The sequence below is a fragment of the Tachysurus fulvidraco genome, chromosome 24 (assembly GCF_022655615.1).
Source record: "Tachysurus fulvidraco isolate hzauxx_2018 chromosome 24, HZAU_PFXX_2.0, whole genome shotgun sequence".
Taxonomy (NCBI): domain Eukaryota; kingdom Metazoa; phylum Chordata; class Actinopteri; order Siluriformes; family Bagridae; genus Tachysurus; species Tachysurus fulvidraco.
The window spans coordinates 17,188,266-17,203,712 of NC_062541.1; the positions used below are offsets into that span (position 1 = coordinate 17,188,266).

Consider the following 15,447-nt stretch of genomic DNA (forward strand, 5'->3'; position numbering starts at 1 on the left):
GGTGTGAGTCTTGTTGCTCGGTCCTCCTGGTGTTTGTGCGAGTTCAGCTAGGTGTTTATGGGTGTGAGTCTTCGTGCGTTGTTCTCCTGGTGTTTGTGCGAGTTCAGCTAGGTGTTTATGGGTGCGAGTCTTCGTGCGTTGTTCTCCTGGTGTTTGTGCGAGTCTTCGTGCGTTTTTCTCCTGGTGTTTGTGCGAGTTCAGCTAGGTGTTTATGGGTGCGAGTCTTGTTGCTCAGTTCCCTGTGATGAACTGTCCTGCTTTAGACTCACTGCTCCCGGGATTGGCTGTGGCTCTATTGAAACCCTGGGCAAGATAAATAAATGACTGAAGATGACTGAATGAATGGAGGAATGATGTAAGAAGCAGACGTCAGGGTTCACAAACCCTTCCCAGTCATACAATATACATCAAATACAAGAGCACAACAATCTTCTCTGTATCTTTACAATCATTTGTGGATTAGAGGAAAAGTTCCACTCATAATAATATCGTTGCCAAAGAATATATTGTTAAAGAAACGCAGAGATGACCACGCAACTAGCGTCAGTGGATCCTAGCAATCTGATTGGACTAGTAATCGACTCGATCCCACGGCACAGCCAATCAGGTTGCTATGTGTAAGCATCTCCCACTTCCCCGTTTGTTGTTGTTTAGTGTGGGCATTTTACACGTCTGCAGTGCTCACAAACCTCAGGAGGAAATTCGGACAGAAACTGATCGTATAACAGTTTGTGTTGATGTCGATACTTCGTATTTATTTCACAGATAAGCCAAGTATCAGTTATCGTAAAGCTACCGAGCTCAGTAGTGTTAGCTGGTGACTTTTATTTGTTTAGCTTTAGCCGCACAGCGGTGTGTGTTTTCCGTCGACTGTCAGGCTAAAGGTTAGGGGTTAGAGGTTAGGGTCTGGTCATCTATGTTTTTACACTAAATGAGTATTTGAGTGACCTGACGGAAAGCCCTGTGACCCTGAAGCAGCTATCGGGAGTCTGCTAGTGAACCGCACCGCTGAATCATGGGCTCGGTACTGGGCCGGAGGATCGCCGGGGTGGAGGATATCGATATCCAGGCCAATTCTGCTTATAGATTCCCTCCTAAATCTGGTACGTTTTATTCCTGAGTCACTTTAATGTGATTTAATATCCATCAGCTTTGTATGTATGTATCTGTTTGTGTGTGTGTGTGTGTGTGTGTGTGTGTGTGTGTGTATATGTATATATATATATATGTGTGTGTGTGTGTATATCTATCTATCTATCTATCTATCTCTCTCTCTCTCTCTCTCTCTCTCTATATATATATATATATATATATATATATATATATATATGTATGTGTGTGTGTGTGTGTGTGTGTGTGTGTGTGTGTTTAACGCCATAGCCTTAGAACCATTTACTTGTACTTTTCGACAATGTCCACACACTGTTATAGCCTTTATATTTATTCACTGTACATATGTTTACATATAAACCTATATATAATATATGCTGTACATATGTTTACACACACACACACTTCATATATATATACTACATGCTGTACATATGTTCACACACACACACACACACACACACACACACACACATTTCATATATATATATATATATATTACATGCGGTACATATGTTCACACACACACATACACACATTTCATATATATACATATATATATATATATATTTATCTGCACTTGTCTACTTGCACAATTTCTACTCTTTGCCCTTCTGGTAGATGTATATCACATCAACCTTTTGCCATTTTATTCTGCTTTTCCTTAAAAAATATAAACGTGAGTTAAATTGTGATAATCTCCTATATCTCCCCTATATTTGAGCTAATGGCTCGGATCTATTTTTCCCCCCTGAAGGGAATTACTTTGCAAGTCACTTCTTCATGGGAGGGGAGAAGTTTGACACCCCTCATCCTGAAGGTTACCTGTTTGGCGAGAACATGGATCTCAATTTCCTAGGCAACCGTCCGGTGCAGGTACAGACGGACCGAGCTGACCGAGCGCTCTTTTAAAGTGTTACAGACATGCTGTCATATTTTCCCCAGTGTTTTGTATGAGTCATGATTTGTCCCTGTTAACATCACCGTCTAGTTTCCGTACGTGACTCCGGCACCACATGAGCCTGTGAAGACCTTGAGGAGCCTGGTCAACATAAGGAAGGACTCCCTGCGCCTCGTCAGGTGAATTTCATTCATATATTGATTACTCTAAATATGATCAATAACGGGGGGCACGATGGCTTAGTGGTTAGCACGTTCGCCTCACACCTCCAGGGTCGGGGGTTCGATTCCCGCCTCTGCCTTGTGTGTGTGGAGTTTGCATGTTCTCCCCGTGCCTCGGGGGTTTCCTCCGGGTACTCCGGTTTTCTCCCCCAGTCCAAAGACATGCATGGTAGGTTGATTGGCATCTCTGGAAAATTGTCTGTAGTGTGCGAGTGAATGAGAGTGTGTGTGTGTGCCCTGTGATGGGTTGGCACTCCGTCCTGGGTGTATCCTGCCTCGATGCCCGATGACACCTGAGATAAGCACAGGCTCCCAGTGACCCGAGAAGTCCGGATAAGCGGTAGAAGATGAATGAATGAATGATCAATAACGATCAGATGTCTCATTCAGGTTGCTGCAAAAATTGTCAGTGTAATGGCTGTGCAGAATGTTTAACTGTGTGACATGTGTAGGTATAAAGATGATGGTGATTCGCCGACTGAGGAAGGAGCAAAGCCCAAATCTTTATACGGAGTGGAGTTTACCTTTGACTCGGATGCCCGCGTGGCCATCACTATCTACTGCCAGGCGTTTGAGGAATTCTCCAATGGCATGGCAGTGTGAGTGTTTCGTTAAACCGTTATCTAAACACATTTTCATAAATCACCTTGATGTACAAATCAATAATTATGTCTAAACATCAGACTAACCAGCATAACCATATGCCAGTTAGAGCGGTCACCTTCATGGTTCTACACTGTGGGTTTAATCTAAAGGATCCATAAGAGTTTCTTCTTGCTGGTACGATGGAACTGGACCATTTTTGCTTCAGGCTTAAAATGAATCATAGCTGAAAGTCTGTCAGCAACCAAGAGTCATTTCGAGCCCTTAGCAACAGCATGTTTCCATGGATACACAGCAAAATGTGTTGCGAGAGAGAAGACATTGTGGCTCTGTGTGTTTTAGGTTTCTGATGCTTTTGATTAATTAGCTACTTAGCTGCTCATTTCTCCCACATTTCCTCCAGATTTTCAGTACGTCTGTCACTTGGCTTCGCAAAGCTCCTGTAAGGATCCTCAGCTTTTAAAGAGGATCCACTGCATCAACATCAACAACTTGATCATGATATTAATTCCAGTCTCTGCTGTGTGCTTTGGGAATCTAGTTCTCTATTAATTCATCTTTTTTCCTGTTCAGTTATAATCCCAAGAGTCCTGCTATGGTGTCTGAGACGGTGCACTACAAGCGAGGAGTGAGCCAGCAGTTCTCCTTACCCTCCTTCAAGATCAGTTTTTCGGAATGGAAGGAGGAAGACGTAAGTGATTGTTCTCTTTTAAGGTCATCAGGGTGTTCTCTTTGCACCAATCTGCATTAAAAATCAAGTGGATTAGTATTTATCTATAGTACATGTATTATGTATATGAATAAATGATTTGCTAGAAAATACTAGAAAAAAGGCACAATGTTTATTTCTGTAAACATTTACTAAACAATATGGATTGCTGGACAGAAGAATATAAACAAGAATTTTATATATAATTATATACTGTAGAATTCTATGTAGTAATCAGCCACACATTCCTCTCATTGCTCAGAGAAAGAGAGATCTGATAAATATACAGTCTACAGCAGGGCTTAAATGTCCAGGTTAGTCATTATCTGTCTCGATCAACCTCAAACAATACAGGCGCATAATCCCTAAACCCCCACCTGTTACAGACCTCATGCCCCCCCACCTGTTACCTCATGTCCCCTCCCCACGCGACCCCTACCAGACCCCAAGTAATCCCTACCTGGGGATGTGGTAGCTCAGTGGTTAAGGTGTTCGACTACTGATCGGAAGGTAATTAGTTTGAATCCCAGGTCCACCAAGTTGCCACTGCAGGGCCCCTGAGCAAGGCCCTTAACCCTCAATTGCTCATGTGTATAAACTGAAATAAAAAAAAAAAGTAAGTCACTCTGGGTAAGAGTGTCTGCTAAATGCTGTAAATATAAATGTACCTGTTGCAGGCCCCATGCGACCCCTACCTGTTTCATGCCCCACACAACCCCTACCTGTTTCACACCCCACGCGACCCCTACCTGTTTCACGCCCCGCGCGACCCCTACCTGTTGCAGACTCCGTGCGACCAGACCCCACGTTACCCCTACATGTTTCACACCCTACGCGACCCCTACCTGTTTCACACCCCACGCGACCCCTACCTGTTTCACACCCCACGCGACCCCTACCTGTTTCACACCCCACGCGACCCCTACCTGTTTCACACCCCACGCGACCCCTACCTGTTTCACTCCCCACGCGACCCCTACCTGTTTCACACCCCACGCGACCCCTACCTGTTTCACACCCCACGCGACCCCTACCTGTTTCACACCCCACGCGACCCCTACCTGTTTCACACCCCACGCGACCCCTACCTGTTGCAGACCCTGAGTGATCCCTACCTGTTGCAGACTCTGAGTGATCCCTACCTGTTGCAGACCCTGAGTGATCCCTACCTGTTGCAGACCCTGAGTGATCCCTACCTGTTGCAGACCCTTAGTGATCCCTACCTGTTGCAGACCCTGAGTGATCCCTACCTGTTGCAGACCCTGAGTGATCCCTACCTGTTGCAGACCCTGAGTGATCCCTACCTGTTGCAGACCCTGAGTGATCCCTACCTGTTGCAGACCCTGAGTGATCCCTACCTGTTGCAGACCCTGAGTGATCCCTACCTGTTGCAGACCCTGAGTGATCCCTACCTGTTGCAGACCCTCCGCCCTTTTTAGTATCTCCCATCATGACATGCTGTATATGATAGCGAGCCGTGGGAACACCTGAAGTATATTTATTTTGAGATTTGGAAATCTGGAATTTTAATTTGTTCAATCTTGCTCTGTCATTCCAGCTGAACTTTGACCTGGACAGAGGTATTTTTCCCATGGTCATCCAAGCAGTAGTGGACGAAGGAGACGGTATGTGCTCATGTGACTCTTCTGTGTTAGAAATGACCCACATGCTAGTTGCTAAACACCGTGTTCTCTTTCCAGATTGTTTGGGACACGCACATGTGCTGTTGGCCGCCTTTGAACGAGTGAGTAGAGCTAAACTGAGGTTTGAGACAGTTTTAAAAGACAGAAACATACAAAGTTATTGTTATTTCAGCTGCCTGTCTTGGTGTACTGGTGTTGGAGTTAGAGTGCATTAACCCAATGGTTTAGGGATTTTGTTTCTGTATGTGACCAAAAGTAATTGGACGGTTGGCTGCTCTGCTGTTTTATGTACTCTCGTTATTAAGTTTATAAGTAAGCAAGTAAAAGCTCCAGGGTTGATTTCATGTGTGCCATTTGCAGTTGGAATCTGTATAAAGTCGAAAGAGCTGTGACTACCAGTGAAGTAGGCCATCATTAGGCTGGGAAAAAAAAACAGTTATACTGTAAATAGTTGATAAATTCTCAAAAAGAAAGAACAGACCGGTGACCTGGAAGACAAACAGAACACAACTGTGGTGGATGATAGATTTTATTTCCCTAGCGAAATAAATCTCTACAGTTGACCAGATCATGAAGATCCTTCAGGATGTTGATCTGTATCTGTGTCAAAGTCAACAGTTAAGAGAAGATTTCACCAGAGAAAATACAGAGGGTTCAAAACATGATGTTTATGTCTATTGTTAAGCCTCAAAAACACGAAGATCAGCTTTTGGCATTATATATATATATATATATATATATTCACTCATTCATTCATTTTCTACCGCTTTATCCGAACTACCTCGGGTCACGGGGAGCCTGTGCCTATCTCAGGCGTCATCGGGCATCAAGGCAGGATACACCCTGGACGGAGTGCCAACCCATCACAGGGCACACACACACTCTCATTCACTCACACACTCACACACTACGGACAATTTTCCAGAGATGCCAATCAACCTACCATGCATGTCTTTGGACCGGGGGAGGAAACCGGAGTACCCGGAGGAAACCCCCGAGGCACGGGGAGAACATGCAAACTCCGCACACACAAGGCGGAGGCGGGAATCGAACCCCGACCCTGGAGGTGTGAGGCGAACGTGCTACCCACTAAGCCACCGTGCCCCCCCCTATATATATATATATAAAACTAAAGTAGAACTACATTTCACCTTTAAGACAGCATCACAAGAACAAGCAGGAAATGGGACAGCATCCTGAGACAGCATCACCAGGGAGGTTACCTAGCTCTGGTGATGTCTCTAGGTTCCAGACTGCAAAAGATTTTTCATTCGTTCATTCATTCATTCATCTTCTACCGCTTATCCGAACTTCTCGGGTCACGGGGAGCCTGTGCCTATCTCAGGCGTCATCGGGCATCGAGGCATGATACACCCTGGACGGAGTGCCAACCCATCACAGGGCACACACACTCTCATTCACTCACACACACACACACACACACACACACACACACACACATTCACTCACACACTGGAGTACCCGGAGGAAACCGGAGTACCCAGAGGAAACCCCCGAGGCACAGGAAGAACATGCAAACTCCACACACACAAGGGGGAGGGGGGAATCGAACCCCCAACCCTAAGCCACCGTGTCCCTGCAAAAGATTTGCAAGCTGCAAAATAGAAAAAGATTAAAAATTTTGAAGGGACCAAAAGTAATTGGACAAACTAAGAAGGATTTGACCGCACAGATAATGTGCTCCAATGTTCTATGATTTGGAAAGTACAGTCAGGAGAAAAAGAAATTCCATCCACATTTATTTATTTGTTTATAGAATTGATCAATTTCAACACCAGTATACTGTGGAAGAGTATACACTGTGTAGTAAACATTAACGTATTACATAAGGTTTGTGTCAGATGTGTTTTACCAGCATGTAGTGTTTGATCTGCTGGTCTCATCTGTTTCCTGGTTCTCTCTTCACAGCACGTTGATGGCAGTTTCTCAGTGAAGCCTCTGAAGCAGAAACAAATTGTGAGTAATACATTTTTGAAGAAGATGATCAATGGGATTATTCTTTATAAGAGATTAAATATTAGTAACCATGTCAAGTTTTATTTGTTGCATGATGATGATGATGATGATGAGGACGAAGATGTTATTGCTGGCTGTTTACAGGTGGATCGGGTTAGTTACCTGCTCCAGGAGATCTACGGCATCGAAAATAAGAACAACCAGGAGACAAAGGTGACTATAATCAGCATGTTTAGTAGAGCTGTACAAAACAACATCAGGAGTGTCGTCAGGTTACTGCTCAGAAAGTTCCATGATCTCAGTAAGCTTTAAGACTCAAAAGGCATCGTTATGAGCCGCAGGTTCACCTGGGGATGTAGAAAAGGGTCAAATGTCTCAGCTTTCAGTTTTAACTGGACTAAAGTTTCTGTTTCATTCCTTCATCCAGCCATCTGATGACGAGAACAGTGACAACAGTAACGAGTGTGTGGTGTGTCTGTCGGACCTGCGCGACACACTCATCCTGCCCTGTAGGCACCTGTGTCTTTGTAACTCGTGTGCAGATACACTGCGCTACCAGGCCAACAACTGCCCCATCTGCAGACTTCGTATGTACTAGATAGGCTGTTTACTACTGTAGTGGTACTTAAGTATTTGGGCTGTAAAATCATTCGTGTGTGTGTGTGTGTTTGTGTGTGTGTGTGTGTGTGTAGCTTTCCGTGCCCTGCTGCAGATCAGAGCAGTGAGGAAGAAGCCTGGCGCTCTCTCTCCTGTCTCTTTCAGCCCTGTTCTTGCTCAGAGCATGGACCATGACGAGCACTCGGTACGTCTCTTACACAGTCACTTTACACTTTACCCACAGGCTTCGATGTATTACAGCAGTACCAGTCATTCTGAAGATCTAAGATTTTTTGTTTTCTCTAATCCTTAGAGCTCTGACTCGGTTCCTCCCGGCTTTGAGCCCATCTCCCTTTTGGAGGCTCTTAACGGCCTCACTGCCATGTCCCCTGCTGTGCCATCAGCCCCGCTGTACGACGAGATCAACTTCTCGGGCAGTCTGAGTGGCGACAGCAGGCAGCTGAGTTCCCCTGAACACTCTGGAGAAAGCAGCCTTCAAAAGGGAAAAGTCAGCAAGTCACCTGACAGGTACATACCTGAGAGCCTGCATCCCAAAACACTGCTAATAATGACCTGGACATCTTTATGTACCTAATAGTAATCATGTTGGTATGTGTGGAACGATCAGAAACGATGCTCTGACCTGTGACCTCTTCACAGCACACTACGCTCACCTTCATCACCCATTCAGGAGGAGGATGAGGAGAAGCTGTCAGAGATTTCTGATGCACAGGCCCACACTCTGCTGTCCAGCAGTCCAGCTCCGACTGAGGTCAGCTCCAGCTTCCTCTCTCTCACACTCTGTCTCTCTCTCTTGCACTCTCTCTCTCTCTCTTGCACTCTCTGTCTCTGTCTCTCTCTCTCTCGCACTCTCTGTCTCTGTCTGTCTGTCTCTCTCTCCCGCTCTCTGTCTCTGTCTGTCTCTCTCTCTCTCTCTCTCTCTCTCTCTCTCTTTCTGTCTGTCTCTCTCTCTTTGTTTCTCTCTGTTTCTCTCTCTCTGTCTGTCTCTCTCTCTCTCACTCTGTCTCTCTCTCTCTTTCTCTCTGACCTTCTCTCCCTCTCTCTCTCTCTCTGTCTGTCTGTCTCTCTCTCTCTCTCTCTCTCTCTCTCTCTCTCTCTCTCTCTCTCTCTGACCTTCTCTCTCTCTCTCTCTCTCTCTCTCTCTGTCTCTCTCTCTCTCTCTCTCTCTCTCTCTCTCTCTCTCTCTCTCTCTCTCTCCCTCTCTCTCTCTGACCTTCTCTCTCTCTCTCTCTCTCTCTCTTTCTCTCTGACCTTCTCTCTCTCTCTCTCTCTCTCTCTCTCTCTCTCTCTCTCTCTCTCTCACTTCTCACCCTCTCTTTTACAGTGCACTGGTCCAGAGGATGCTCCTGACTCTCTGTCTCCAGAAGACGGTTAGTGCCATGAAAACATTTTGTGCAGTCAGAGACACTGACACTGATCAGAGATCTGTAATGATACACAACACAAAAAAATAGTTCAGTTTCATAACACATGCAGTCTGGAATATTACAGAATTGCTTGGAGTGTTTCTTAAAGTTATGTTCGACTTACGAGTTTTCGATCTTGTGATCGATGATGGCGATACAACAAAATTGTGTGTGTGTGTGTGTGTGTGTGTGTAGAGGACAGGGTGAATTCTGATGGAGAGATTCTGCCTGAATGCATCAGCGAGCGCAGCAGCCTGACCAAAGCCGAGAGCGACACACCCGGTGAGCCGCACTGCTCACTCTTTTCTCCCTGATGCTCACTTCCTCCTATATGCTTTAGTTGGCAGTGTATAATATCTGTTTGTTCTTCCTGTGTGGTTCTCTACCATCCACCCCAGATAACTCTTGTTAGCTAAGCGATGTAACCTGTGTGCTGTATTCTCTTTTTTTCTTCTTCCTGCTTGCTTGCGTGCTCCTTTTTCCTCCCCATGGCCTCTGGGCAGCTCTAGGTCCTGATTCCTGCTCTATCGGTATGGAAGAGTAACTCTGGTATGTAGGCCTTCTGTCTCCACTGTCTTCATGTTCTTCTCTGAGCCTGTTGTGGTGTTGAAAAGTTTGTTGCCTGCTTTGCGTTTGCTGGCTGATCTGGACACTGATTTAAATCATTCTCTCTGTCCTCCGCAGGTTCCTCGGGCTCCATGGAGAGTTTGATTACTCGGACCACGAGCTGCTCCAGCCAGCCTCTTCTCTGTCCCATGAGTTCTTTGCACATGGAGGATGAATAACTGGACCTTAATCCCTTTTCTGTCTTTAAGGCTTCGACTACCAGCCCAAAGCTCTCTTAACAGCGTCTGTTCACACAGCACTCTCTCCCGCAGTCCGCCGTCTAGTTGCTTCAGCAGTAAATCATGTTTTTGTGTATTTCATTCTTTTTTATTTCACCTATTCGATTGTATTTATTTAGAAAGGCTCTCAAGTCCAGCATAGCATAACAGGAATCTGGGAAAAGAAGAAGAGACCAGGAAAACATACTAGCTTTGAGTCACTAGTTTTAAGAAATATTATTAAAGTATTAGGAGCGTTCCTTCAGATCCAACACTAACCCGATTAAAGCACAACTCGTATTCAGCTTCTTTTTCTTCATGAATGCAGTGTTGATTATAACAGTCTTTAATACAGATCTGTAACTCAGTGAATTTGATATAAAGTCACGTCTTTCAGCGAGTCTCAGGCTTTCCGTTTCCCTGAGCGACGGAGCTAGTCTCCAGAACCGGACCTTGATTAAGATGTGTGTGTGTAATGTACAGACTTTTTGCTTTATCAGTTTTATGACCAAAATATATCAGTCAAGGTGTATTTGCTCCTCCACCTACGTATATATTCTGTAGAAAGAACTTGACTTTAAGAAACACTACGTTTAGTGACGTGTACATGGAAACGCAGCGAATCCACGAGGTGTCACGAGACATCATGAAAGCTCTATATAGCTATTTTAGGAGAACTCCGTCCTCACAGCCTGAGAGATAACGCCAAACTTGTTATGGTTTAACTCCTAACACATATTTATTCCTCCAACACAACACGGCACCACGATATGCAACATCATGCAGATGCTTTGTGAATGCAGCATTGTGCATAGAGCTCCATGTGCCTTTAACTAGCAGTCTGGCTACTTTAGTGCATTGAGCTGTTCACTTGTTGTGATTAAAGAACACATTTGGAGGCGTGTGTGTATTCATTCAGCTGTCAGCCTCTGTGCCAGTGTGTGATACTAAGTAAAGAGTTTCTAAAATGGTTTAATAGTGTTTTATGTTTATACAGTTAATGACATTATGGTTTTAGATTTCAACACTGAGTGAGTGAGTGACAGTGAGTGAGTGTGAGTGATTGAGTGAGACTGAGTGTGTGTGTGTGTGTGAGTGACAGTGAATGAGTGAGACTAAGTGTGTGAGTGAGTAACAGTGAATGAGTGAGACTGAGTGAGTGAGTGACAGTGAATGAGTGAGACTGAGTGTGTGTGTGTGTGTGAGAGTGAGTGACAGTGAATGAGTGAGACTGAGTGTGTGTGTGTGTGTGTGTGTGTGAGAGTGAGTGACAGTGAATGAGTGAGACTGAGTGTGTGTGTGTGTGAGTGACAGTGAATGAGTGAGACTAAGTGTGTGAGTGAGTAACAGTGAATGAGTGAGACTGAGTGAGTGAGTGACAGTGAATGAGTGAGACTGAGTGAGTGAGTGACAGTGAATGAGTGAGACTGAGTGAGTGAGTGACAGTGAATGAGTGAGACTGAGTGTGTGTGTGTGTGTGTGAGTGAGTGACAGTGAATGAGTGAGACTGTGTGTGTGTGTGTGAGTGAGTGACAGTGAATGAATGAGACTGAGTGTGTGTGAGTGAGTGACAGTGAATGAGTGAGACTGAGTGTGTGAGTGAGTGACAGTGAATGAGTGAGACTGAGTGTGTGTGTGAGTGACAGTGAATGAGTGAGACTGAGTGTGTGAGTGAGTGACAGTGAATGAGTGAGACTGAGTGTGTGAGTGAGTGACAGTGAATGAGTGAGACTGAGTGTGTGTGTGTGTGTGTGTGTGAGTGACAGTGAATGAGTGAGACTGTGTGTGTGAGTGACAGTGAATGAGTGAGACTAAGTGTGTGAGTGAGTGAGTGACAGTGAATGAGTGAGACTAAGTGTGTGAGTGAGTGAGTGACAGTGAATGAGTGAGACTGAGTGTGTGTGTGAGTGAGTGACAGTGAATGAGTGAGACTGAGTGTGTGTGTGAGTGAGTGAGACTGAGTGTGTGAGTGAGTGACAGTGAATGAGTGAGACTGAGTGTGTGTGAGTGAGTGAGACTGAGTGTGTGAGTGAGTGACAGTGAATGAGTGAGACTGAGTGTGTGTGTGAGTGAGTGAGACTGAGTGTGTGAGTGAGTGACAGTGAATGACTGAGACTGAGTGTGAGTGACAGTGAATGACTGAGACTGAGTGTGTGAGTGAGTGACAGTGAATGAGTGAGACTGAGTGTGTGAGTGAGTGACAGTGAATGAGTGAGACCAAGTGTGTGTGTGTGAGTGAGTGACAGTGAATGAGTGAGACTGAGTGTGTGTGTGAGTGACAGTGAATGAGTGAGACTGAGTGTGTGTGTGAGTGACATTAGCAGTTGCTCTATACAGATTATTAAAATGCATATGCAATGTTGATAAGTGGCTTTATATTAAAATATTAAGTTGAGGTGAAGTTGTGCATGATGTGTAAATAAAGATGATCTATTTAACTATCTTTATCTCTCTCTCTCTCTCTCAAATAAACACTTACCTTTCTGATACTGTGCTGTTTCACCCTGATGCCCCACCAAGCCTTCTGGTATCTCTGTGTTATTGTACTGACCTGGTATCCAGGGGGTGAGTGTCAGCTGTGTGTCTGATGCTCCACATTAACATCATGTTCAGTGTGTGCATGTGAATGACCAAATAATGCATTTTTAAGTATTTGTTCTTTATGACGGCGTCACTGTGTAAATGTTTGAACTGAATCCTGACTATACTGAAATCCAGAACCACAATCAACACTAATATATGCTTAGTGGCCAGTTTATTAGGAACACCGGTGTGCCTGTAGAATATATCAAACGACATTTTTGTTGATCCTGTAGCCTCGGGTTCTTCTTCCTGATGGGATCTTGAGCTGTTGTCCAGCCACCTTGAGGTTTAACGTGTAGGAAGGTGCTTTTCTGCTCACTACAGTTAATGGACATTCTAGTCTGAGCTCTCGTCATAACCACATCACTGCGACTTCATGGGCAGGTTACTTGTTAATATGCTAATCTAGAACTCTAGAGACTGCTGTGCTGAAAATCCCAGGAGATCAGAACATCAGTTTCTGAGATACTCAAACTAGCCCATCGCTCACCGACAGTCACATCACGGTTCAATCAGCATTTCCGCTGCATTATTTTGTGTTGTGACGTTGCAGGATGACGGACTGATTGAATAATCGTATGAATATATTTTCACGTCGTTCTCCAGCAGGCTGTTTAATGAAGCTCACATTATCTTTCATCTTCAGGCTTCACAGCTAAAGATGACAAAACAAACCCTTAAGTATAAAGTTTAATTTACAACAAAAAAGAATAAGGTGTGATTTTTCTCCCAGAGCACCCCCCACAGGTCACCACGAGGGACACAGTCGAATGCCTTCTCCAGATCCACAAAACTCATGTGAACTGGTTGGGCTAACTCCCATGAACTCTCCAACAACCTGGCGAGGGTATAGAGATGGTCCAGGGTTCCACGAACGGGACGAAACCCGCGTTGTTCCTCCTGAATCCGACGTTCGACTATCGGCCGAATTCTGCTCTCCAGTACCCTGGCATAGACTTTTCCGGGGAGGCTGAGGAGTGTGATCCCCCTATAGTTGGAACACACCCTCCAGTCCCCCTTCTTAAACAGAGGGACCACCACACCAGTCTGCCAGTCCAGAGGCACTGTCCCCAACCTCCACACGATGTTGCAGAGGCATGTCAACCAAGACAGCCCCACAACATCCAGAGACTTGAGGTACTCAGGGCGGATCTCATCCACCCCTGTTGCCTTGCCACTGAGGAGCTTCTCAACTACCTCAGTGACCTCAGCTTGGGGAATCGACAAGTCCACAACTGAGCCCCCGCCCTCTGCTTCCTCAGTGGAAGATATGTCGGTGGGGTTGAGGTGAACCTCGAAGTATTCCTTCCCCCGTCCGAGGATGTCCCCAGTCGAAGTCAGCAGATTCCCACTACCACCGTAAACAGTGTGGGCAGGGCACTGCTTCCCCCTCCTGAGGCCAGACATTGTGACATTGCCAGAATTTCTTCTAGGCCAACCGATAGTCCTTCTCCATGGCCTCACCGAACTCCTCCCAGACCCGAGTTTTTGCCTCCGTAACCACCCGGGCTGAAGCTCGCTTGGCACTTCGGTACCTATCAGCTGCCTCCGGAGTCCCCCGAGCCAACCAGGCTTGATATGACTCCTTCTTCAGCTTGACGGCATCCCTTACTTCCGGGGTCTACCACCGGGTTCGGGGATTGCCACCACGACAGGCACCGGAGACCTTGCGGCCACAGCTCCGAGCGGCCGCGTCGACAATGGAGGTGGAGAACATGGTCCACTCGGACTCAATGTCTCCAACCTCCCTCGGGATCTGGTTGAAGCTCTGCCGGAGGTGGGAGTTGAAGATCTTTCTGACCGGAGACTCTGTCAAACGTTCCCAGCAGACCCTCACAGTACGTTTGGGTCTGCCAAGTCTGTCCAACTTCCTCCCCCGCCATTGGATCCAACTCACCACCAGGTGGTGATCAGTTGACAGCTCCGCCTCTCTCCTTACCCGAGTGTCCAAGACATACGGCCGGAGGTCAGATAAAACAACCACAAAGTCGATCATCGACTTCCAACCTAGGGTGTCCTGGTGCCATGTGTACTGATGGACACCCTTATGCTTGAACATGGTGTTTGTTATGGACAAACTGTGATTAGCACAGAAGTCCAATAACAGAACACCACTCGGGTTCAGGTCGGGGGGGCCGATCCTCCCAATCACACCCCTCCAGGTGTCACTGTCACTGCCCACGTGAGTGTTGAAGTCCCCCAGTAGAGCGACGGGGTTCCCTGGTCGGAGCACTTTCCAACACCCCTTCCAGACACGCCAAGAAGGTTGGGTACTCTACACTGCCATTTGGCCCGTAAGCACAAATAACCGTGAGAGACCTATCCCCGACCCGAAGGCGCAGGGAAGCGATCCTCTCGTTCACCGGGGTGAACTCCAACACATGGTTGCTTAGCTGGGGGGCTATGAGCAAGCCCACACCAGCCCGCTGCCTCTCACCATGGGCAACTCCAGAGTAGTAGAGAGCCCAGCCTCTCTCAAGGAGTTGGATTCCAGAGCTCAAGCTGTGTTTGGAGGTGAGCCCAACTATATCTAGTTGGTATCTCTCAACCTCCCGCACCAGCTCAGGCTCCTTCCCCCCTAGCGAGGTGACATTCCATGTCCCTAGTGTCAGATTCCGTGTCTGGGGATTGGGTCGCCGAGGCCCCTGCCTTCGACTGCCACCCAATCCACATTGCACCGGCCCCTTACGGTTTCTCCTGCAGGTGGTGGGCCCACAGGAGATCGGCCCCACGTCGCTCTTTCGGGCTGAGCCCGGCCGGGCCCCGTGGGGCAAGACCCGGCCACCAGGCGCTCGCATGCGTGCCCCAACCCCGGGCCTGGCTCCAGGGCGGGGCCCCGGTTGCGTTTTACC

The 15,447-nt window shown here is 46.5% G+C and overlaps 1 protein-coding gene across 2 annotated transcripts; it reads left to right on the forward strand.

Moving 5' to 3' along the window:
• The first annotated feature begins 599 nt into the window (after positions 1-599).
• On the forward strand, positions 600-10,986 carry mgrn1b (mahogunin, ring finger 1b). Of its 2 annotated transcripts, XM_027142938.2 has the most exons (17): positions 600-1,103; positions 1,868-1,986; positions 2,102-2,190; positions 2,685-2,831; positions 3,409-3,526; positions 5,103-5,169; positions 5,245-5,288; positions 7,117-7,164; positions 7,309-7,377; positions 7,592-7,751; positions 7,857-7,966; positions 8,075-8,289; positions 8,422-8,533; positions 9,107-9,152; positions 9,384-9,470; positions 9,692-9,737; positions 9,873-10,986. In XM_027142938.2, the coding sequence occupies exons 1-16, from the start codon at positions 1,016-1,018 to the stop codon at positions 9,730-9,732; spliced, it is 1,560 nt and encodes a 519-aa protein (XP_026998739.1). In that variant the 5' UTR covers positions 600-1,015; the 3' UTR covers positions 9,733-9,737; positions 9,873-10,986. The 2 variants fall into 2 exon arrangements, with proteins under 2 accessions (XP_026998739.1, XP_026998738.1); XM_027142937.2 differs by lacking the exon at positions 9,692-9,737.
• Positions 10,987-15,447: the final 4,461 nt, after the last annotated feature.